The sequence below is a fragment of the Bombina bombina genome, chromosome 5 (genome assembly GCF_027579735.1).
Source record: "Bombina bombina isolate aBomBom1 chromosome 5, aBomBom1.pri, whole genome shotgun sequence".
NCBI lineage: Eukaryota > Metazoa > Chordata > Amphibia > Anura > Bombinatoridae > Bombina > Bombina bombina.
Genome location: NC_069503.1, coordinates 919678581 through 919704350, shown reverse-complemented (window position 1 = coordinate 919704350; position 25770 = coordinate 919678581). Strand labels below are relative to the sequence as shown.

At 35.2% G+C, this 25770-nt stretch overlaps 1 protein-coding gene across 1 annotated transcript in view; it reads right to left on the bottom strand.

Annotated features, from left to right (window-relative positions):
- DNAJC5B (DnaJ heat shock protein family (Hsp40) member C5 beta) overlaps positions 1-24776 on the bottom strand; it is a 187063-nt gene extending 162287 nt beyond the window's left edge. The window contains exon 1 of the mRNA XM_053715084.1: positions 24670-24776. Coding sequence (XP_053571059.1) covers positions 24670-24776 — 107 coding nt within the window. The remainder of the gene's footprint in view (positions 1-24669) is intronic.
- Positions 24777-25770: the final 994 nt, after the last annotated feature.

Genomic DNA, 25770 nt, shown 5'->3' with positions numbered 1-25770 from the left:
TTTACCCATACTTCAGCTGGCGCCCGGATCCGGAGGCAGCGGCCATAGATGCTTTTCTTCATTCGTGGCCCCCTCAGAAAGCTTATGCTTTCCCTCCTTTTTCAATGATCCCGAGGACAATTTCAATGGTTTGCAGGGATCTTTTATATCTGACAATAGTGACTCCCTTTTGGCCAACCCAATCATGGTATCCCTCCCTCCTGGAGATGTCCATCAATCTCCCAATTCTTTTTCCTCCGCTTCCTCATCTGTTAGTCAACCCAGAGGGCGATTATCACAGTCTAACTCTCCAAGAGTCTCTTCTCCTGATAGCTTGGACAATATCAGGGGACCCTGGTCTCTCCGAGGCCTTTCGGAGGGAGCTAGGTCCCTCATTGAAGATTCCTGGGCCCCAGGCACCCGCAAATGCTACTTTGCCGCATGGTCAAGGTGGTCTAGCTGGTGCCTGCGAAGGAACTTGGATCCCGTTTCTTCTGATTTGAATAATATTGTTAACTACCTTTCCCATCTTTTTGACTCAGGTCTGACTTACAGAACCATCAATGTTCATAGGTCAGCTATTTCGGCCAGACATAGTTTAATTAATAATTCTCCTGTCGGCAAGCACCCGTTAGTTTGCAGAATCCTTAAAGCCATTAGACTAAAACGTCCTCCTGTTCCCAAACATGAATTTTTCTGGGATGTTGATCTAATTTTTTCCCTTTTCAAATCTTGGCCTGATAATAATTTGTTATCTCTAAAACAACTTTCTGCTAAACTAGCTACTCTTCTCTGTCTTATCTCTTTCAGAAGAGTATCTGATGTGAAAGCTTTAGATTGGAACTCTAAACGTTTCTCTCCTGAAGGAGTCACCTTTTTCCTTTCTCGAAGAACTAAAACTTTATCTACATCTATTTTCTATCCTTATCTTCCTTCTGAACCTTCTCTGTGTGTGGTTGAATGTCTAAAGTCATATGAATCTAGAACTTTATCTTTTAGGAAATCTAACTTTAACCAACTTCTAATTTCTTTTATTCCTCCTCATGCTCCTATTACTTCTACCTCTATTGCTAGGTGGGTTAAATGGGTCATGAAAGAGGCTGGTATTAACATTTCTTTCACAGCTCATTCCGTCAGAGGTTCTGCTGCCTCTAAGGCCTTTTTAAAAGCGGCCCCTCTCCAACAAATTTTACTTGCAGCAGATTGGTCTTCTGATTCCATTTTTAAACAATTCTATTTCAGACCCATTCAACATGCCTCTCTTAACTTGTTTTCTTAATATGCTTTAAACTTGCATAAAAATATGAGTCTCTGGTCTTGTAATAAAATTCAGATTATCCTAATATTTGAAGGTATAATCTAGATTTTATTAAAGACACAGAGACGAGTATTTTCCCTCCTCAGAAATAATTTTGTATATTTTCTCCCACCCTATTCTATTATTATATGTTATTAATATATATTTTGTCTTTAACAGTATCCATGTAATTTCAATCCATTTTCATCATCTGAATTCTTCCCTACAACTAAAAAGTTTCAACATCCAACCATTGAATTCTGGACACCTATTTGGTCTTCAATCAAGTACAACTGTTCATGGAATTCCTTCTATCAATTCTACAGGAAAATGACTTTTGTTATCCTTTGTTGTTTCGGACTTTTTGGTTTCCTCATGATGCTTAATATTTTATTTCTTTTGAGCATCAACTAGAAAGAGGAAGAGTGTTTGCTGTGTACTCAGTTTATAGTCTATTCTCTGTGCTGATTGGTTGTTTTTTCTCTCATTATAATAAGCTTCTGTTAGCTTCTTATTATGTATTATGTTATTTATCTTAATGTTATTGTTCTTTAAAAGGCTGCATTGAGTAGTAAAGAAAGATTAATGCATAAAAATACTCGTCTCTGTGTCTTTAATAAAATCTAGATTATACCTTCAAATATTAGGATAATCGGAATTTTACACTATTGGTTCCTCTACATCTAATATAATAACCTAGAAAGATAAGCTGTGATTTTATCTCCCTAGCCCTGAGCGTTTTTTTTGTTGTGCATACTAGTTTTATCTTTAACCATGTATTTTTAATAAAGAAGATTGTTTGTAGTTCCAACTTTCACCTGGGTATTTGTGCTATCTGTTATCTGATAGTGTTAAACAGGCATGCTGGTCTGACAGATCTATATTAAATTGTGATGTTACCTCACTATAGTCTAGATTACAAGTGGGGCACTATTTAGTGATTTTGTTTGAGCGTTAATACCGCTAGAAATAAAGATTTTGCATGTGCGGTTAGCTCTCTTATTACAAATTGAAAGTAAAATGTGCGCACAAGTGAAACCCGACTTACATTAACTGAATGACTTCAGATATTGTGATCGTGTTTTAATTTGAAAAAACGAACAAAACACTTTTAACTTGCGCACTAACCCAACACTATGTTAAACCAATAGCACTTTACTCGACAGGCGTTATTAATATTTCACATTCCACAGGAAAATGTATTTGTATTTTATATAGATATTTAAATATTTATATAGATATATAGATATAGATATATATTTTATAGATATTTTATAGATATATAGATATAGATATATATTTTACATTAACATCATCATATATTTATCAAAATATATATTTTATATAGCACTGAGATAAGAGGCAGCCTATTTAAGGGCTTAGAAATTAGCATATAAGCCTACCTAGCTTTAGCTTTCAACAAAGAATACCAAGAAAACAAATCAAATTTGAACAGTAAATTGGAAACTTCTTTAAAATTGCATGCCCTATCTGAAACATGAAAGTTTAATTTTGACTTGACTGTCCCTTAAAGGCACATTATGTAAATATTAAATATAAAATATAGAAAAAATATTAATAATTAATGTAAATAATTTTAGATGCTCTTAAAAATCTTTAAAAAAATATTTGAATATATACAGGTGAAACTCGAAAAATTAGAATATCGTGCAAAAGTTCCTTTATTTCACTAATGCAACTTAAAAGGTGAAACTAATATATGAGATAGACTGATAACATGCAAAGCAAGATAGTTCAAGCCGTGATTTGTCATAATTGTGATGATTATGGCTTACAGCTCATGAAAACCCCAAATCCACAATCTCAGGAAATTAGAATATTGTGAAAAGGTGACTTGACTTGACTGTCCCTTAAAGGCACATTATGTAAATATTAAATATAAAATATAGAAAAAATATTAATAATTAATGTAAATAATTTTAGATGCTCTTAAAAATCTTTAAAAAAATATTTGAATATATACAGGTGAAACTCGAAAAATTAGAATATCGTGCAAAAGTTCCTTTATTTCACTAATGCAACTTAAAAGGTGAAACTAATATATGAGATAGACTGATAACATGCAAAGCAAGATAGTTCAAGCCGTGATTTGTCATAATTGTGATGATTATGGCTTACAGCTCATGAAAACCCCAAATCCACAATCTCAGGAAATTAGAATATTGTGAAAAGGTGCATCCAACTTCTTTTGCAATTACCTTTTGAGGCTTTCCCTCCTTATGGAGGGTGTCAATGATGGTTTTCTGCACAACTGTCAGGTCAGAAGTCTTTCCCATGATTGTGATTCTTACTGAACCAGACTGAGAGACCATGTAAAGGCTCAGGAACCCTTTGCAGGTGTTATGGCTTAATTAGCTGATTAGAGTGGGACACTTTGAGCCTAGAATATTGCACCTTTTCACAATATTCTAATTTTCTGAGATTGTGGATTTGGGGTTTTCATGAGCTCTAAGCCATAATCATCACAATTATGACAAATCACAGCTTGAACTATCTTGCTTTGCATGTAATGAGTCTATCTAATATATTAGTTTCACCTTTTAAGTTGCATTAGTGAAATAAATGAACTTTTGCACAATATTCTAATTTTTCGAGTGTCACCTGTATGTATATTTTACAGCCTTGTTTATCAACGTGTGGTAAATGTACCACTGGTGGTACCTGGAGCATTGACAAGGTGTACTCAGGGACTTCCACTTTTCTTTTTTTTTTTTTTTGGCCTGATGCAGCTAAATTAAACATTCAATGTATCCCAGCAGAAATTAGTGTTTCTCAGATTTACTCTCGAGCACCCCTGACCGGCCAGACTGTATTTCCCTTCGTGAGCTGCTCTCTTACAGTGACTGACTCCAATTTGTTTTTAATTTGGTGTCTTCTCTATTAGTTGCTTTCTTTATTATTTGTTACTCAAATATATGTGCTACAAAAAAGGTGAGAAACAGTGTTTTACAGTAACTATAATAATTAAAACTTATTAATATTTTTTAAACATTTTATATATAATATTTACATAATGCACCTTAAGAAAACGAATTATTCATGTGTGCTAGCCCAACACCGAGTTAGACCTAGACATGTGCGTTTCGATTCGGAATGAATCAAAATTCGGACGAATTTGTTAAATTCGGAGGTTCGGATTGATTCGAATTTCCGAATTACGGTAGTACCGAATAAATCCGAATTAGTTTGGATTTATTCTGTAGATTCGGATGACCATGGATTACACTAGTATTGTACAGTATATTAGGTTATATCACTCTGCTATGGGTTACACCTAATATACAGTACATAATACTAGTCTAATACACAGCACATCCCACCTAACATATACCGAAATTCCGAATTTCCGAATCGAACCGAATCCAGACTAATTTATTCGAATCCGAATCAATCCAAAATGAATCTGAAACGAATTCATTTGAATTGTTCCGAATTCGAATCGATCTGAGCCGAAATTCGAAAACATCCGAATCGATCCGAACCAAACCGAAACAAATTTTTCGGCCATGCACAAGTCTAGTTAGACCTAACTAAAGGAATAATTGAATCATTCACACAAAAATATACGCAGGAAAAAATTGTATTGTTAAAGGGACATTATACACTCATTTTTTCTTTGCATAAATGTTTTGTAGATGATCTATTTATATAGCCCATAAAGTTTTTTTTTTTTAAATAAATGTATAGTTTTGCTTATTTTTATAACATTGCTCTGATTTTCAGACTCCTAACCAAGCCCCAAAGTTTTATGTGAATACTGTCAGCTACCTTCTCCAGCTTGCTCCTGTTTGTGTAAAGGGTCTTTTCATATGCAAAAGAAGGGGGAGGGGGGGAGTGTCTTATTTCCCACTTGCAGTGGGCTTTCCAGCTACCTTTTCAACAGAGCCAAACTGACAGCTTCTAAGTAAGTTTTTAAACAGTTTTATACTGGATTTTTATATCAGTATCTGTGCATCTTATTCTTTATAGTAGTGTCTATTACATGCAGTTATATGAAAATGAGTGTATACTGTCCCTTTAAGATGCATTAAACAAAAACAAAATTGTTGACCAAAAATTGGATTTTATCAAAAATATTAAATTTGTATGTAAATTAAACAGGAATAAATTGTATTAAATATGCACAGCGTAAATTGTAAATTAAGTACACTGAATGTGCAAAAATCACTTAGAAATACATACTTATAAGTAATTGCTGTTTTATGTAAAATGGGATGAACATGTTCATTCCATGAGGCCCATTTATCAAGCTCCGAATGGAGCTTGAGGGCCCTTGTTTCTGGCGAGCCTGCAGGCTCGCCAGAAACACCAGTTATGAAGCAGCGGTCTAAAGTATACAACTTCCCCAATATGGATAAATGGAGCTTTAATTAATCAATATTATGTATGTTAATAAACCTCTAGAACCTTTCCAATGACCATATGTCAACAATGCCATAAACGATTATAAAAAAAACTCTCTGTGATTTAAAACTAACCTTATTATACCAGGAGGTGGTCTAAACAACTCTGACTAACACAGATAGGGAGTCCCAGGGGAAGGACAAGGCTTATGATAGGTGATTTAAACTAAACTGTTTTTAGTTTCAGTTACTTTCTGTTTACTTATTTTTATAAACTGTTTTCTCTGAATGAAGAATACTCACTAAAGCTTACAGGAAGTCTTCTTCAACAGACGCACCCATAGGATTATGTTGTTAAGAGGCTAGAAAATGTCTCTGTTTATGGTTTGTGGGTAGGGGATAAAAAAAACTTTATTTAAATAATATGAAGCACATCTGGCTAAACGACAAAAGGACTTTGGAATGCTAAAAAAAAACAAAAAAACATAATTATTTGTGTGAGATGCATTTCTATAAATATCACCTTTTTTGTACTAAAGTAATTGCTGTCAAGTTGTTATTTATTAAAACAAAAAAACTAACGTTATTAGCTTAAAATACTGATTAGCGTTAAAAAAATATTTATTTTCTAAACTTTTCTGTTTTATGTCAGCTTCTTTAAAAATCAATTGAAAATAAATTTTAGTTATTTTAATTCACTCTAAAAATTTTAACTTTTATCATATTCTCATTTGTGAAAACTGATTTCAGTGACAGCCTTAGACAGTTGTATAAGAATGAAAGTTCATGATTACTTAAAACAAATTAATTCTCCTGCAAGCAAATAAGTGAAAATTATGGCCAAGCTGTTAGCCCAGTGGATTTGTTTTACAGTGGTGTTTAATTTAGACATGTGGTGTCTGCTGGTGTCGTTTCCATTCTCATTTGGTTTCCATATAAACCTTAGTATATAAAACAGCAAAAGAATATAAATTTGTCAATTAGTAAAACGCGAAAAGATGATATTGCATGCAAAGACACTAATCAGCAGCACTATATACATATATATATATATTTAAAACCATAAATATTATAATTTGTGCTGTGTTCATATATATTTATAGTTTAAACAAGCTTTCAGTGCTAAATTGTGATTACCCATGCTTATAACTTTTGAATGGATTAACAAATTTGTCGATAATTTGATAATTTAGGCTGTCAACAAAATCACTACAAATTTTGAAGTAAATAATCAAGTAATTTAAAAGTTATTCATGCATAAAACATATTTTATTAAATACAGAGGCACATGTTTAGAATTATTATTTATTATTATTATTATCGGTTATTTGTAAAGCGCCAACAGATTCCGCAGCAATTTAGGCAAATTTAGGCAAAGCTACAGCAAAAACAGTTTTTATCAATCTTCCTAAAATTTTGCAGACTATAATGGTGTATAATGATCTTATTACAAAATATTAAACTGCTAAATAAATTAACAAGTGGGTTAAAGTGATGGTAAAACTGAGCATGTTAGAAACGCTAGCATACATCTAATAAGTAAATTAAGTGGACCTTCAGTCATGATTTTTACTTGAAAATGCTATAAAAAATTCCTTTCTTTTTTTGACCATTACACTAAAATAATCCCCTGGCTGCCTACCACAAAGCTAATTTTTCTTCATGATTTGACATTACCGCCTCTTCTCCAATAGCTGCGCTAGCCATTCGGCACTCAAAGTTTAGCTAGAGCAGCTATTGGAGATGAGGTGGAAACGTCACCTTTAAAAAATAATGAAATTACTCTAGGCAAACAAATTAAGGGCCAAATTACACGCTAACCTGATGTGCACCAAAAGCCAGGCTTAGAATATTGTGGCAAACAAAATATACCCTTGAAATGGTCTGGTAGCGGGAGCGAGCTACATTTAGTTTAATGGCGAGATCGGGCCAGCTGTGACTTGATAGCGTGCCCGATGTGCTTAGGAAAAAAACAGACCCGCTCAGTAGAGCAAGGAGCGGTGGTCTGTAAAAATAAATTTCATAGGTAAATATCTCTTCTTTCCTTTGCTTTAGAAAGCTGGTGCTAGGCTAATGTTATGTACTTCTGCACTATGTGCAGAACTATATAACATTATTTGGTGGGTTTACTGGCCCTTTAAGTTCTTATGCAAATATCAATATGTATTTAAATATAAAAATATATGCAAGCACATATCTACAAAATGTAAACTAGACCTATGCCTAGGGCTGCAACAAATAGTACATATATCAATACATTGGGAAATATAATTAAATAAAAAAATATTAGTTGCATACATTTAAAAATTAACAAAAAGTGAATCTTTGTTTTGTGACCTATATAAATAAAATAATCTTTTCGTGAAGGTGGAGCTTATCAGATAAAGTTGTATTTGAGCAATATCTTGTAATCAAGGAATATATCACAATCCAAAATGTACAAATTTATTCACAAAAGTTATGATAAAGGCTGATATTTATTTTTAAAAAAAATGACAAACTTTACATGACTATGAATGTATAATATCTAACTACAACTGCTTGTTGCATTGTATGACAAATGTAGGCATTTCATATATTTTCCAACATCACGCAGAGGCTGGCGTAATGTTAAGAGGGACTTTTTTTCAGTTGGTGGCATACCCAATGTCCTTAAAGTCATTGATTATACCCACATTGGCCTAAGACCTCCTGAACACAGTGAGCATATTTTATGGAATAAGAAGCATTTCCATTCCCTAAATGTGGAAATAATCTGTGATGCCAACATTCACATTTTAAATCTGGTGTCAGAATTCCCAGAAAGTAGCCATGATGCCAATAGCCTGAGGAATTCTGGTGCTGTGCAGACTCGTTGAGACTAATCAAATGCCTGAAGGACATCTCCTTATTAAGAGTTATTACAATTATGATGCTTTTATGTATACAATGTTCTGTCATGCCGTGTGTCCAGTGTTGCTTTTTATTTTCTAAAAAATGTGTAAGGGTGTGTATTGTTTTAACCAACAACAGTTTACACAGTTTAAGAACTCAATAGTAACTATACCATAGTAAGACTTAAAATGATTTTATGTGATACATTGCTTTATTGAAAGATATGTGGTAACATCTATGCATTTATCTTTTAGGTGATTCTGCATATCCACTGAAAAAGTGGCTTTGGACGCGTGTCAAAGAGAACAAGGTTGTTGGGCCTGCTGGTTTAAGGTAAAATTAATGTTGTTGTTGCCCTTGTATTTTAAAAATATGTAATGTGCCATATGAAATGCTCACTATAAGCTGTCTTGTGCACATAGAAGTGTTACTTGATATGCTCCTATGTACACTGATTTGTTGTGTGTGTGTATATATATATATATATATATATATATACACATACATACCTGTACATATACTGTGTATGTATATATATATATATATATATATATATATATACATACCTGTACATATACTGTGTATGTGTATATATATATATATATAACACTGTATATATATATATATGCAGCTTGTATAAAAGGAAGATATCGTAGGCTTGAAGTAGTAAAAAAAGTTTCTTTAATGATCCCACATAGGGTTTAAAAATAACCTAGGAGGTTACAGCAAGGGTGTCACAGCGCAAATGAGCATTGAAATGCTAACATGTTTCGGCCAGCGGCCGTAATCGTAGCTAATCAATGCTTCTGCAATAAAAGTATTTAAAAGCAGAGCTCATTCTCAATTGGTTGGCTTGTAATCCAATCGGATACCTGCCAGCCAAGGTGTGTTATAATCTCACAAGTGTGGACTAATAGGTTAATTACCCCTCTTCATTGTATTTATATTATTGACTAATGCCTGCATTACAACATGAAGAGACACACATGTCTTGTTAGCATATGTATAAACAGATTTATATTATAAAAACTTCATGAAAACAGACATATGCAATAAGGAGATGGATAAATGAAAGTAGACAAATATATGTACTCTAAGTTACATTGGATACATCTATAGTTTCATGCCTAGATATAAATAAATAAATATTACTTTATCATTTATTTATTGATTTGTTTTATATGTGTTAAAGGACATTTGTCCCCACATTAGCCCACATTGGTTCAAAGCATGTTACATTTCAATATATAAGTGTATCCAATGTAATGAAATGTCGTTATTATCTTACTCTGTATACATAACCCAAATAGAGATTACAACAATATGAAATACAATTTTTTTTTTTTTTTGCAATAATGACGAAAAATGCTGATAGTATGCAGATACAAATAGGCATATATAAACATACACATACCCATATATATATATATGTATATAAGAGAGGGGAGATAGAGAAATAACCAAAAATCAATACTGAATGGTATTTAGAAAAGAAAATTCATGAAGATTAATTATATAAAGTGATGTGTACTTGTGTAGATAAGTACAATTAGGGGATAATCCTATATTAATCTAAGTATGTTTGAACTAGCAAATACATATGAAAAATACATATAGAGAGGTGTACATATTATATGGATGTTAATAAATGTGGACACATAAGTATTTTTGTATTTTTGAATAAACTTTGTTCTATAGTTTTACTGTGTATTTTTGTAGACTGTGTTTCATAGTCATAATAGTTCAAAAGCAACGTCAGAATATTAGTTAAAGTAGATTTAAAGTACAAATGTGTACTGTAGAGTATTCAATTTACATTAATCAAAAGAGTTCGATATAGATTGCTAATACTGATAATTCCCTTATTTCCAGTAGTTAATTAAATCGTAATCTGAATTTAGGCCTTTGGGGACTCTAGTTACCAACTTAAATATCCAGAACATCTCTCGTTTTCCTAGTATTTTATTTCTATCTCCACCTCTAGGCAGTGGATTTACCTGTTCTGCCATCTCAAAGAGTCAATTCTTTTGTGATGGTATCTCTTGAAGTGTTGAACAAGGGGAGTAGTAGCCTCCCCCTTTGTGACTGTAGAGAGGTGATTTCTGATTCTAGTATTAGCGTTGTTTGTCGTTAAACCTACATACTGCAGATGACAATCTATACATGTGATGACATATATAATGTAGGTTGAAGTACAGTTTAAACATTTCTCAATTTGATATCTCTCTTGTATTACTGATGATATAAAAAAGTCAGTAAATATTCCAAAATCACAGGGTCTGCATTTAGTTCTCCCGCACCTATACATCCCCTTTTGTGTCAGCCAAGCCCCTTTGTTGGTTTGTGTTGTCTGTGGTAGCTGGGAGGGGGAGAGAATGTTACCTAGTGTCTTACACTTCCTATTTGAGCAACGTAATCCATTTTTGACGCAATGGTCCAATTTGGTGTCGGCAGCTAAAAGTTTAAAGTGTTTTTTCACAATGTTGCAGACAGCATTGTAATTTGTGCTAAAATCTGTTACAAAGGTGACCTTAGAGTAATCATCCTTAGAATTTATCTCTTTGTTGGATAGGAGTGTGTCTCTATCAATTAGATCTACTTGATGTTGGGCTCTGTTTATGACATGTTTGCAATAGCCTCTGTCCTTTAAGTTTGATCTCATTATTTGGCTTTGTGTTTTATAGTTCTTTTCTAGAGTGCAATTTCTCTTCACTCTTATTAGCTGCCCTTTTGCCACCGCAAAGGGGACATGTTTAGGGTGGCAACTGGTAGCATGGAGTAGTGTGTTTTTAGTAAATGGTTTTCTGTAAATGTCACAAAATCTTTTGCCTCTTTTACCTGCTGTTAGAGTGAGATCAAGGTAGTTAATAGATTCTTTGTTTCTTTCTGAAGTGAATTTTAGTCCCACTTCATTGTCATTTATATGTGCCAAAAATTCATCCAATTTATCTTCAGGGCCTTTCCATATAAGTGACAAATCATCTATATAGCGTTTATAAAACGCTATATAGTCTTTTTGTGGGTTTTCATCTCCATAGATGTGGGACAGCTCCCACCAACCCATAAATAGGTTGGCGTATGAGGGGGCGAATTTCGCCCCCATAGCTGTCCCACATCTCTGGACATAAAAATCCCCATCAAATTTAAAATAGTTATGAGTTAACATAAACTCCACTACTCTCAGGACAAAGTCTGTAAATTCCGCACTGTAATTGGAAAATTTTGTCAAACAGAATTTTATAGCAGTTAATCCCTCACGATGTGGGATGGTAGAGTACAGGGCTGTAACATCTATAGTGACCCAAAGGTACACAAATCTATTCAGAATGTACAAGGTCACCCCATAGTTAATGGCATAGGTTCCATTTTGGAACACCTCTCACAATGGGTTGACGCGAAATTAAACCCTTTTGTTCTGTCACTGATGAGTTATATAAGGGACACAAAGCATGTCATTAAACTTATGGAACCACTGATTTGGGATGAACACAATTACCTTTGGGTCATTATAGATGTTACAGCCCTGTACTTTACCATCCCACATCGTGAGGGATTAACTAATATTATGACGTTGCTTTTGAACTATTATGACTATGAAACACAGTCTACAAAAATACACAGTAAAACAATAGAACAAAGTTTATACAAAAATACAAAAATACTTATGTGTCCACATTTATTAACATCCATATAATATGTACACCTCTCTATATGTATTTTTCATATGTATTTGCTAGTTCAAACATACTTAGATTAATATAGGATTATCCCCTAATTGAACTTATCTACACAAGTACACATCACTTTATATGATTAATCTTCATGAATTTTCTTTTCTAAATACCATTCAGTATTGATTTTTGGTTATTTCTCTATCTCCCCTCTCTTATATGCATATATATGTATGTATGTATATATATATATATATATATATATATATATATATATATATATATATATATATATATATATACACATATATATATGGGTATGTGTATGTTTATATATGCCTATTTGTATCTGCATACTATCAGCATTTTTCGTCATTATTTAAAAAAAAAATGTTTTTCATATTGTTGTAATCTCTATTTGGGTTATGTATACAGAGTAAGATAATAACGACATTTCATTACATTGGATACACTTATATATTGAAATGTAACATGCTTTGAACCAATGTGGGCTAATGTGGGGACAAATGTCCTTTAACACATATAAAACAAATCAATAAATAAATAAATAAATGATAAAGTAATATTTATTTATTTATATCTAGGCATGAAACTATAGATGTATCCAATGTAACTTAGAGTACATATATTTGTCTACTTTCATTTATCCATCTCCTTATTGCATATGTCTGTTTTCATGACGTTTTTATAATATACTCTGTATAAATCTGTTTATACATATGCTAACAAGACATGTGTGTCTCTTCATGTTGTAATGCAGGCATTAGTCAATAATATAAATACGATGAAGAGGGGTAATTAACCTATTAGTCCACACTTGTGAGACTATAACACACCTTGGCTGGCAGGTATCCGATTGGCTTACAAGCCAACCAATTGAGAATGAGCTCTGCTTTTAAATACTTTTATTGCAGAAGCATTGATTAGCTACGATTACGGCCGCTGGCCGAAACATGTTAGCATTTCAATGCTCATTTGCGCTGTGACACCCTTGCTGTAACCTCCTAGGTTATTTTTAAACCCTATGTGGGATCATTAAAGAAACTTTTTACTACTTCAAGCCTACGATATCTTCCTTTTATACAAGCTGTATCTATTGACCAGGAATCGTTTAGGCTTGTGTTCAAAGCTCCCAGGCTGTTTCATATTGAGTGAAGACTGTGACCGGCTCCTGCCACATCTGATTGGTGAAGACGGACACACCTCCCCCTGACGGGCATACCCGAAGTGAAAACCAATCACCTGATTGGTCGGACTAGACACACCCGCATCTCTGTGAATCAGAAGTTCTCTATACTCCTGACAGCTGAATTTCCGGAGCTGCAATACCGGACATCGAGCAGTGCGGTGAGTGCTATCCAGGAAGTGAAGCAGAAAGTTCCCCTGGCGTGCAGCAGTACAAGCACTTCGCACCAGCGGTAACTCGATCCGGACGCCCAGGTACTTGCTCTGTATCGCAACAGGACATCTGAGAGTCGGTGAGTTTCATTTCTGCTAATAGCAGCATTACAGACATTGTGGTGTATCGGGAAGAGACAATACTTTGATTTAAAGGGGTATGCCACGTTTTTCATGAGAGCTTCATGCTTGGGGATATTCAAGGACTGTTTACTCTGAAGTTCTTTATGGATGGTATTTTTGGAGCGGTTATATACCAGTTATAAGTTTTCTGTCTACCTTAAGACATTCAGCTTTTGTTTATACATATCTTTATACCTTGTGCATAGCATGAGGACAAAAAGAATTGGCAATATCTATACTTATGCAGATATATTGCCATGTTTTGAAACAGAAGCATTGCCACTTTACTAAAACAGCCCTACATTTGGTTTGAGTTACTTGTGTATTTCATCTGTTTGCTTATTATATATATATATATATATATATATATATATATATATATATATATATATATATATATATATATATAAAATACAGAATGAAGAGCACTCTCACTTCAACTCCAACTGCCAGGGTGCAAACAGCAAATAGATACCTTGAAACAATGGAATGCATTCCATTGTTTCAAGGTATATATATATATATATATACAGGGAGTGCAGAATTATTAGGCAAGTTGTATTTTTGAGGATTAATTTTATTATTGAACAACAACCATGTTCTCAATGAACCCAAAAAACTCATTAATATCAAAGCTGAATAGTTTTGGAAGTAGTTTTTAGTTTGTTTTTAGTTATAGCTATTTTAGGGGGATATCTGTGTGTGCAGGTGACTATTACTGTGCATAATTATTAGGCAACTTAACAAAAAACAAATATATACCCATTTCAATGATTTATTTTTACCAGTGAAACCAATATAACATCTCAACATTCACAAATATACATTTCTGACATTCAAAAACAAAACAAAACAAATCAGTGACCAATATAGCCACCTTTCTTTGCAAGGACACTCAAAAGCCTGCCATCCATGGATTCTGTCAGTGTTTTGATCTGTTCACCATCAACATTGCGTGCAGCAGCAACCACAGCCTCCCAGACACTGTTCTGAGAGGTGTACTGTTTTCCCTCCTTGTAAATCTCACATTTGATGATGGACCACAGGTTCTCAATGGGGTTCAGATCAGGTGAACAAGGAGGCCATGTCATTAGATTTTCTTCTTTTATACCCTTTCTTGCCAGCCACGCTGTGGAGTACTTGGACGCGTGTGATGGAGCATTGTCCTGCATGAATATCATGTTTTTCTTGAAGGATGCAGACTTCTTCCTGTACCACTGCTTGAAGAAGGTGTCTTCCAGAAACTGGCAGTAGGACTGGGAGTTGAGCTTGACTCCATCCTCAACCCGAAAAGGCCCCACAAGCTCATCTTTGATGATACCAGCCCAAACCAGTACTCCACCTCCACCTTGCTGGCGTCTGAGTCGGACTGGAGCTCTCTGCCCTTTACCAATCCAGCCACGGGCCCATCCATCTGGCCCATCAAGACTCACTCTCATTTCATCAGTCCATAAAACCTTAGAAAAATCAGTCTTGAGATATTTCTTGGCCCAGTCTTGACGTTTCAGCTTGTGTGTCTTGTTCAGTGGTGGTCGTCTTTCAGCCTTTCTTACCTTCGCCATGTCTCTGAGTATTGCACACCTTGTGCTTTTGGGCACTCCAGTGATGTTGCAGCTCTGAAATATGGCCAAACTGGTGGCAAGTGGCATCTTGGCAGCTGCACGCTTGACTTTTCTCAGTTCATGGGCAGTTATTTTGCGCCTTTCTTTTTCCACACGCTTCTTGCGACCCTGTTGACTATTTTGAATGAAACGCTTGATTGTTCGATGATCACGTTTCAGAAGCTTTGCAATTTTAAGAGTGCTGCATCCCACTGCAAGATATCTCACTATTTTTTACTTTTCTGAGCCTGTCAAGTCCTTCTTTTGACCCATTTTGCCAAAGGAAAGGAAGTTGCCTAATAATTATGCACACCTGATATAGGGTGTTGATGTCATTAGACCACACCCCTTCTCATTACAGAGATGCACATCACCTAATATGCTTAACTGGTAGTAGGCTTTCGAGCCTATACAGCTTGGAGTAAGACAACATGCATAAAGAGGATGATGTGGTCAAAATACTCATTTGCCTAATAATTCTGCACTCCCTGTATATATATATATATATATATATATATATATATATATATATATATATAATCAAGTCAGGTAATAAGCACTCGCTGGATTTAAGCACAGCACACTTTATTAGGCAGTGACGTTTCGGGGCATTCACCCCTTCTTCAGACTGGGGTGAATGCCCCGAAACGTCACTGCCTAATAAAGTGTGCTGTGCTTAAATCCAGCGAGTGCTTATTACCTGACTTGATTGAATATTACTTTAAGCACCCTGGTCTATGTTTAGGGTTGGCAAGTGAGAGTGCACTATTTGGATCCAGTATATATATATATATATATATATATATATATATCTATGAACGACATGATAATGTGGTACTGAGTGCCCACTTGAGTGCTAACGAAGGCTATGAGTCATCGCAAATGTTCTCAGTCAGGTGCTAACAGAGCCATCTCTAGCACTCACCCACCTTGAGGGCAATCTGGGGGCTCCCACCTACTCCCACCCCGGCGATCTGGCCTGAATAGTGAGAGACATCACTGGGGTTTCTCGTTTCGCGTGGTGACATCAATAATAGAAAGAGTTTTTGGTGTCCTTAAAATGCACTTTCGTTGCCTGGATAGATCGGGGGGGGCTTACAGTACAGTCCAGAAAACATTACTAAAATTAAAAGTTCCAAGAAGCAAAATAAAGCCAGCGAGTCATGCAAAGCACAAAATTAAATAAAATTTGTCAAATCCTTTATTAGAAACTCTAGATGCAAAACATGGTAAAAAGAGTAAGATGCAGCAGTGGAAAAAGCTGCCCTGTGTGTTTCGGCCATCAGGCCTTATTTATAGACGTAGGGAACACAAGTGTAAAGGAGACTTAAATACTATTAAGAACAAATTGATTGGTTGCTGCATAATTAAGACATAATAACACCACTTACTTAAAGGGCCAGTAAACCTAGAAAATAATGTTATATAATTCTGCACATAGTGCAGAATTATATAACATTATATTAGTGCTAGCTTTATATAACATAATATTGCCTGTGAATTTTTATTAAAAAAGAGGGGTTTTCAGACCCGCCCTCTGTGCTCTACTGAGCGGGTCTGGTTTTCCCTCTGAGTGCATCTGGGCAGCTGTCTAGTCACAGCCCAGCCCGACCACGCCATTACACACAATGTAGCTTGCTCCTGCTCTGTCTGATCGACTTCCTGTAAAGAGGGCTAATAATTTTGAAGGTAATGGGATTATCTATGAGGGAAACATCCAAATAAACTATATTAGTTTTGTGATATTGGTGGGTAAACTGTAAACCAAACTCATTTAACAGAGATAATGAGGATTATATAAACAATAAGGTATATACTTGGCAACACAGAGATAACACCAGACACAACAGGCAGCATAGGAATAGATTCAGGTCAGGACAGAGGGCATCTAAGAAACAGGTTACTTTCTCTGATACAGAGAACACTGATGAGGAACCCATAAATCAATCAGCTAGAAGTGACTCCAGTGGTGAAGACATTATACCAAATTCTGGTAATCATCTACCTCGGGGTAATAATAAAAATGTTAGACCAGAGCCAGTTATCACTAGGCTACAGAGTTGTGCTGGTAAATCCGATGTCTTAACTTTATCTGAAGCACGAGCAATTGAATTACTCACTGACACTGAGGAGGATACCAGATTTGCCAGTGCAAGTGCTCTTACTCATACTAACACAATACAATAACAGGATTTTCATCAGGCCACCTATGTCAGGGAGGGAAGAGGAAGCGCACACAGAGGAAGAGGGCGCCCCGCAAGAAGGGCCAGAGCAAGGGGATTTCACAACAGATATCAGATCTAAAAGTCATTAATCTATCTAATAACGTATTGTCTTAATCAGAATTATAAGTCTTGACTTTGGGCCTTGGTTTTGTTCCTACTAAGAAATTTAATCTGTTCGAAACAATTGTAGATGTCAATAGGCTAGTCAGGGACTTAACTCTTAAAAAATATTTCTGGAAAGATAATTCTGTTCATTAATTAGATATAGATTTACCACCCAGTGATTCAATCTCAAAACAACTCCCTAAAAGTTATGACTTTTTTAATTTCTCAGAAAGTTGTGATTATTGATCATTATTGGATTTGAGTGAAAATCCAGATCTGGATATCACTCTACTTAAGAGTAGCCATGGCAACTTTAAACCCTGCTCTATATTTTACCCAGTGAGAGATAGGGGCCCATTCCTGGAAGCATTCCATTACAGAGTAGAGGAGGCTCTGATTAAATTATCCAGGGAACACAACAAGGGCCACCTGAATCTGAAGCCTGAATACAGCGTGCATTATCTTCTTTGATGGCATATGATGACAAAGTCATCAAACAGGCGGATAAAGGTGGCTCTATTGTTGTCCTACATCTCCGAAGCAATTAGGCAACTCAGTGACACAGATGTATATACCAGACTGTCAGGGAAGCCTACAGGCAGGTTCAAGGGTCAACTCTTGGATATTCTACATGATGGACTCCATGAAGGTCTAATTGATCTAGATACTTATAATTTTCTTTTGGTCTCTAGCCCAGTAACTCTGATCTTCCACTACCTCCCCAAGGTTCACAAATCCTTGGAGGAGGTGAGCGGAAGACCTATTGTCTCCGGAATAGGCTCCCTTCTAGAGAATTTATCCTCATGGGTTGAGTCTCTCCTGCTACCACTTGTTCACCAACTACCCTCCTACTTAAAAGATACTAAGCATTTGCTTTCCAAACTGGATGGTTTGGAATGGAATGACAATTTTTCCTGACTCACTATAGATGTTGTGCAGTTCTATTCAGCCATCCCGCATAATCTAGGAGTGAAAACAGTAGATATATTTCTAACCAAATACAGTAATTACCGTCCTACCCTTAGAATATATGTTTGTGGGGTTCTTGATTTTCTCCTCAAGCATGTGCGCTAAATTTGCACCTGCCTATGCCAACATTTATATGGGCATTTGGGAGAGATCCCAAGTCTATGGAGAGAAGAACCCCTTCAGGTAGCTTATACAAATGTATAAGCGCTACATAGATGACCTCCTCCTTATTTGGTCTGGTACAGAGGAGGAGGCTCTAAACTTCATTGAATTCCTTAATTGTAATGAGTTTGGTTTACAGTTTACCCACCAATATCACAAAACTAATATAGCGTATTTGGACGTTTCCCTCATAGGTAATCCCATTACCTTCAAAATTATTAGCACTCTTTACAGGAAGCCGATTTCTTTGAACACCACTTTACATGCCAACAGGTGTCATCCAAAACATACTGGTTTTGGAGTGGCCAAAGGCCACTTTATACGAATAAAACGTAACTGTTCGGAGGAATCGGATTTCATTGTTGAGAGTGAAAGGATGAAACAGGTCCTCATCCAAAGGGGGTACAAACCCAAAACTCTCAATAGAGCTCTACTAGAGGTCTCAAGCTTGAATAGAGAAATGCTATTAATTGCTCTTAATGCCCAATCGAACAATAGATTTGATAGATCAAAACCACTCTTTGCCACAACATTTAGCCCACAATATAATGAGATCTGTGTAATCATTTCTAAACATCTGCCGATAGTCACAGCAGAAGACAGCCTCAAAGATTATGCTGGCAAAGTTTGCAACTTTATCTCTAGGAGAGGTTGCACCATAGGTAATATGGTATCCCCTAGTGTCCTTAAAAAATCTAGGGTTGGGTCGAGTAGCTGTTAACAGTCAAGGGACACTTCAAGTGTCATTTTACAAAGTGTATAGCTTGCTTTTATACTAAAGTAGGCTCACAATTTCAATCAAGGTACACACAGAAAGTGTACAACCTTGAATGTTGTTCCAACCCCCTTTGTGGTCTACCTAATAGAATGTACCTGCTGTGAAGTAAAATATATGGGCTGTTCCACCCGTGAAGTAAGGGTGAGAATAAGAGAACATCTCAAGGATATCAGCAATGGCAGAGAGTGTTCAGATCTGGCGAGACACTTTATATATAGTCATGCCTAAGATGTATCCACTTTCAGTTGGCAGGTCATCGAACATTTTCGTCCTAAGGCTAGAGGGGGTGATAGAATTAACAGACTCCTCCAAAGGGAGGCATTTTGGATCTTCATTTTACAAACAAGGAGACCCAAGGGATTGAATATAATTTGGGGTGTGTCCCTACTAACCAATGGGAGGACAGGCTGTTAGTTTTTATAGAGCACTTCACACATGTTTTAAAACAGGTAATGAGTAAGGCTGTTTGCTGAAACGCGTATACCTGCTAGTTCACAGCTTGTCAGATAAGATTTTTTGTACAATATTAACCCCGGGGTGTATGTTTCTCCCCTCTCACGTATCTGTTCATGCTTGTTTATTGCTTGACAAACGTGTGTATATATTCACTCATATCGCGCTACAGCGCGACTTGTGTAATACATTTTTATTTGCATTGTACCGCTGCCTGTGCTCCTCTCATTCCTTTTATATATTGGATTGAATATATATATAATTCATTTGAAATTAGAAAAAGTGTAAATAACACTATAATGCTCAATTCTTTCATATGATTTAAAGTTAATTCCCTTTGCCTTCCCAATATTTTGAGTATCAGATCACATAGGGTTACAATGTTATAACTCTATCACATATAGATATTTTGCATGTAATATAATTATTAAGGCAATTTAATGCCTGCTTAAAATGATGTGCATAGATTGTATACTCTATTTTTTCCCCTTCTCTTTTCCTCCTAATTAGTCTGTTATGTCAGCTTTAAATAATCACTTGCAGTACGGTTGTATAATTTTGAAGCTTATCTCATGTACTGCCCCTTTAAGTAAGTTGTGTTATTATGCCTTAATTATGCAGCAGCCAATCAATTTGTTCTTAATAGTATTTAAGTCTTCTTTACACTTGTGTTCCCTATGTCTATGAATAAGGACTGACAGCCAAAACGCATAGAACAGCTTTTTCCACTGCTGCATCTTACTCTTTTTACCATGTTTTGTATCCAGAGTTTCTAATAAAGGATTTGCCGAATTTTATTTAATTTTGTGCATTGCATGACTCACTGGCTTTATTTTGCTCCTTGGATCTACTTACTTACATCCAGCTTGAGCCACAGCACAGCACGCCTATACTCAGTGGTTTTGTGGGTCCCAGGATCACACAGTGCACCGAACGACACAGAGCAGAGGCAGTCGGAAGTGACGTCACTCCCATACGGACAGGTTCCTCAGGAGACAAGGCGCACGAGAAGTGCGTGAATTGAAAGTAACAAGCAGCAAATTCTAAAAATCTAAGCCTGATACAAGTGAACACCACGGAACTGGAAGTGGCTGCAGATCAGCCTGTCTCGTTGATTTGGTGAGCTTACTCTGCAGAGCGGAACTTTCTATTTTTTACTTGTTATCATACGTTATGGATTTCTAACTGTGTTGCCTGCTCAGCTTTTGCACATATATGCCTCCTAACTCTATCCACTAAATTGATGTGTAGAAGTAATCTATATTCTGCCTATTCACTGTGTGTAGGACCCATTATTATCCCCAACGGTGTACTTTTCGCTTATAGCCTAGACTGGAGTCTTTTTGTTTGTTTGTTCCCCTCTTAAAATTATAGTTGCCTGTTGCTGCCTACACAAGATGGCACAGAATCATGGAATATTAAATTATTTTATTCCACCAATACAGCCCCCAGATGACATGGATGACCAAGAAATTATAAATCAACCCAACAAGTTCAGGCCCATTTGGAAAGAAGAGCAACTATTGAATAATTCTTTTCAGGAAATTTGGTAGAATTGTAATGAAACATTTTCATATGTTTTAATGTTTTGATTATTAATACACATTATTTTGTCCATATGTTTTACAGATTTACCAACATGAAATATACACTCCTCTCCCTCTTTCACCCTCTTTCTCCCTATCCATTCCATATTTTCTCTGGCATTTTGGCACAATTTTTTTTTTAATTTGTTTTATAGTTATGAGAAATGTTTCTTTATTGAAAGCTATGTGCTAATATGTCTGCATTTATCTTTAAGTTGATTTTGCATACACACTTTTAAAGTTGCATAGGTCACCTAACAAGAGAACCATGTTTAGGGGTCTGCTGAAAGGGACAGGAAACCTAAAATATTTAATTTATGATTCGTATAGAACAGACTATTTTAATAAGCTGTCAAATATAATTTTATTATCAAATAAACAAACTAGCTAAACAAACTAGATACTCAACCACCAGAGTCAAATGTATGCAGGCACCAACCCCCAACTAGCTCTCACTAGTGTAGGACATGTGCGTTGTAATGTTCAACAATGGATACCAAGAGAACAAAGCACATTTTAAATCTAGTAGAAGTGATTTTACAAGTGTATTAAAATGTCATGCTATATCTGAAGCATGCAATGTTAGTTCTGTATTCGCTAACCCTTTAATTTAATTAATGCAACAGGAATGTGTTTGCTGCCCTTTCATGACAAAAATATAAGTAGAGCCATATGAAAGGGTCACTCAAAGCAATTTTGGTGCACTTACTAGTGTAAAAAGGCAAATAATCACTGTTGTAATTAGAGCTTTAGTGCAGGTGTTTCAAAATCCAAGCCCCACCCATCGATAACATACCAGATTGACACAATTTCCTTTAAACTTAAGAAACAGAAATTTAGTTGAACAATGATGTTTTCTCATGAGTAATATAACATTATGTAAGGTATAAATGGAGTTTGTAATAATTTAAAAAGGGTTTACACATAACACATTTGCAACAATGGTATTGTAAAGTTTTGGGTCAGATTACAAGTGGAACGATATTTTGTCCGCTATAGCAAAACCTCTGCTACAATTAATATTTTTGCACTAGTCGAGTTGTGCTGGTATTACAAGTTGAAGATAAACTTTCTCTGCTCTAGCGGTAACCCAACTAGCGCGAAAAAACGGACATGAAAATATGAATATTTCATATTCCAATGTTCTTTACGTAAAGGAATATGTTCTATTTATTCATAAATAAATATTTCTACATATATATATATATATATATATATATATATATATATATATATATATATATATATATATAATTTTGTTTAAACAAATACATATTTATATATATATATATATATATATATATACACAAATATATATACAAACAAAAAGGTATTGGCGCACATCCATTTTCAAAAGCACAACATATTTTGCTGCAAAAAATTGCCTGCAAACAACATCAAGGGACAACTATTCTTTTTAAATAAAATTGGGATTTTAGTCATACAATATGGCCATATTTTGCTTAGCCAGTCACCACTTACAAGGTTCCCCAATATAGACTGTTCCTAACACTACAGTCCTTTGCCACAGAGGGCTGAATCATTCCTGCTTTTACTCTTCATAATAGAATGAGACTCCCTGGCTTAATATTCACAACTCTATTACACTGTCATGAGCACACCTATATATATATATATATATTATTGTATATAAGTATAGATATGTACAGATATATATATATATATAGGAATATCTATTTAGAAATACTTAAAACATATTCTGCTATGTGCAGAACATTGGAAAGTGAAATATTTACCGTAAATACATAGTTAAAACTTGTAATAAATATGAATATTGCATAAATATTGCATTAATATGTTCTTACATGTTTTCATCTACTTCACGGCAAAAAGCTCTAATGCACTTTCGCCAAACAGTTAACCACAACTCTGAAATGGCGGGAATGATTCTTGCATAAATTGCGATTGCACTAGTGCAAAAAACTGATATAACCATTTATTAACTGTTTTTATTTTCTATTGTACCTTCAAAAACATGGAATTTGTATAGCAAAACACTAAACCAAAAATTCCACATCTTGAGATGATTTTTTGTGCATTATCTTACATGAGTTTTAATGCTGGCCCTCTACAAATTATTATCTGAGGGTAATTATGCACCTGCGCTATTCATCATGAATAGTGCAGTGCACACTATACTGCTAGGCACAAGATAGATTTTTTTTGGGCTTGTATTGCCAGTGTTTAAAGTCCCTTTAATTTACCTGAAGGTTTACAACAGATCATGTCTCCTCCAAGCTACATTATGAGATGCAGAGGAATAGTGACGGATGAGGAAAAGGATGCTAAATAAAATGTATTTGGAGGTTGCATATGTGGCTTCCGCACATTAGAATGGACAACAATAAATTGTAATTTTTTTAATGTCATGGTAACTTACTATTCTGGGTGTTAAAGAGAGGCTAACATTACTGATATGATCCATGTCAGACCTATGTTCTTTTGGATATTGGAATTACAGCATTATTTGCAATTATGGAATTATCATAGTCCATGATAATTCACACAAACTCAGTCTTCATTATCTTACATTATCTCACAGAACCTGCTACCATAAAGATGGACAAAGCAAACAAATTCTTTGAAGCTTACTTTTATTAAATATGACTCACACTAAATTGGGCATTAATTGGTAATTGTATGAGAGTCACAGAGAATACAATTAGTGAACAAAATAATCTCTTTAGTTAGCTGCTGTAGCAAACACAGTTTTACAATTATTTCAAGCTAATTACATTATTTCATGTATCTTTCAAACCAATCACTAGGGCTATTTAATAACTGCTATTTGCTGATTATAGCTAAAATAACTTTATATCCTCAATGTGATCAGTACAAAGTTTGACTGTGCTTCTCAATGGCATATGTAAGCTTGTCAGTTATATCAAATGAAATTATTTTATAACTGACTCAATATAATATTATTTAGCTGTAATATATTTTACTGAAAAACAAAATACTCAATTATCCTTGCATTATATGTTATTGCTAGTAATTACTATTTAATCATTATTTTAAGAGATATTTTAGCAAAGCTCTTACCTGTAGGACTTCTTAATTTCATCATGAGTTGCACCTTTTTCTAGACCAAGAATTTGATATAATGCTTCTCCAGAGGTAGATAAAGACCTTTGTCTTTGTTCAGCCATTTTCTCCGTTTTCTACAAATAGGACAAAGGTAATCACACATCTTTCTGTGCAGACCCATATGTACAATATAACAAGAAAGTTTAAAAAAATTTATAGGTATAAAGGCTTTAAAAATAAACAACTGAGAATGTAAAATTAAATCTTAGATATTTTACAGTTATACAACAATCATTAAATCTTATGACATACCCTGAAATGCAGATTTTTCTATGCTCTGAAATACATAATCAGCTGTAATCTATAGTAAAGAATGAGTTGTATGTACTTTTATCATCCTCTTTCATCATCTATGTCAGGGTGCCAGGAATCAGACTGAGACGAGAAGTGCAAAAATAATCACACCTTTATTAATAGCAAAAAATAATAAAAAGTCCACAAGTCAAATAACAAGCCAGGAGTCAAAACCAGAGCTGAAAGTCAGACGAGCCGAGTCAGGAGCCAAAGTGAATAGTCAGACGAGCCAGAATCAGGAACAAGGAAAACAGCAGAGTCAGGAACAAGCCAGGGATCAGGAACCAGGAAGGACGTCAGGTAGCCAGGTAATACACAGGAACTCTCACAAACAGGTCTGAGACAACGCAAAGGCAAAGCATACTGAACAGAGGTCCTTTAAATAATAAGTGATGACATCACAATTCTGAGACTGCATCCTGTCTCACACGGATGATGCACACCAGTCTGGCCATAAAAGGAAGTACAGGAAATGATCAGCATCCCCCACAATGCACCATAGTCAGGAAGAGAGGTGAGTAAAATGGCTGCCAGCAGCACATGGCAAACACAACAGGGAAAACAGAATTTATGCTTACCTGATAAATTACTTTCTCCAACGGTGTGTCCGGTCCACGGCGTCATCCATTACTTGTGGGAAATGTTCTCCCCCACAGGGAAAGGCAAGGAGAGCACACAGCAAGAGCTGTCCATATAGCTCCCCCTCTGGCTCCGCCCCCCAGTCATTCGACCGACGGTTAGGAGAAAAAGGAGAAACTATAG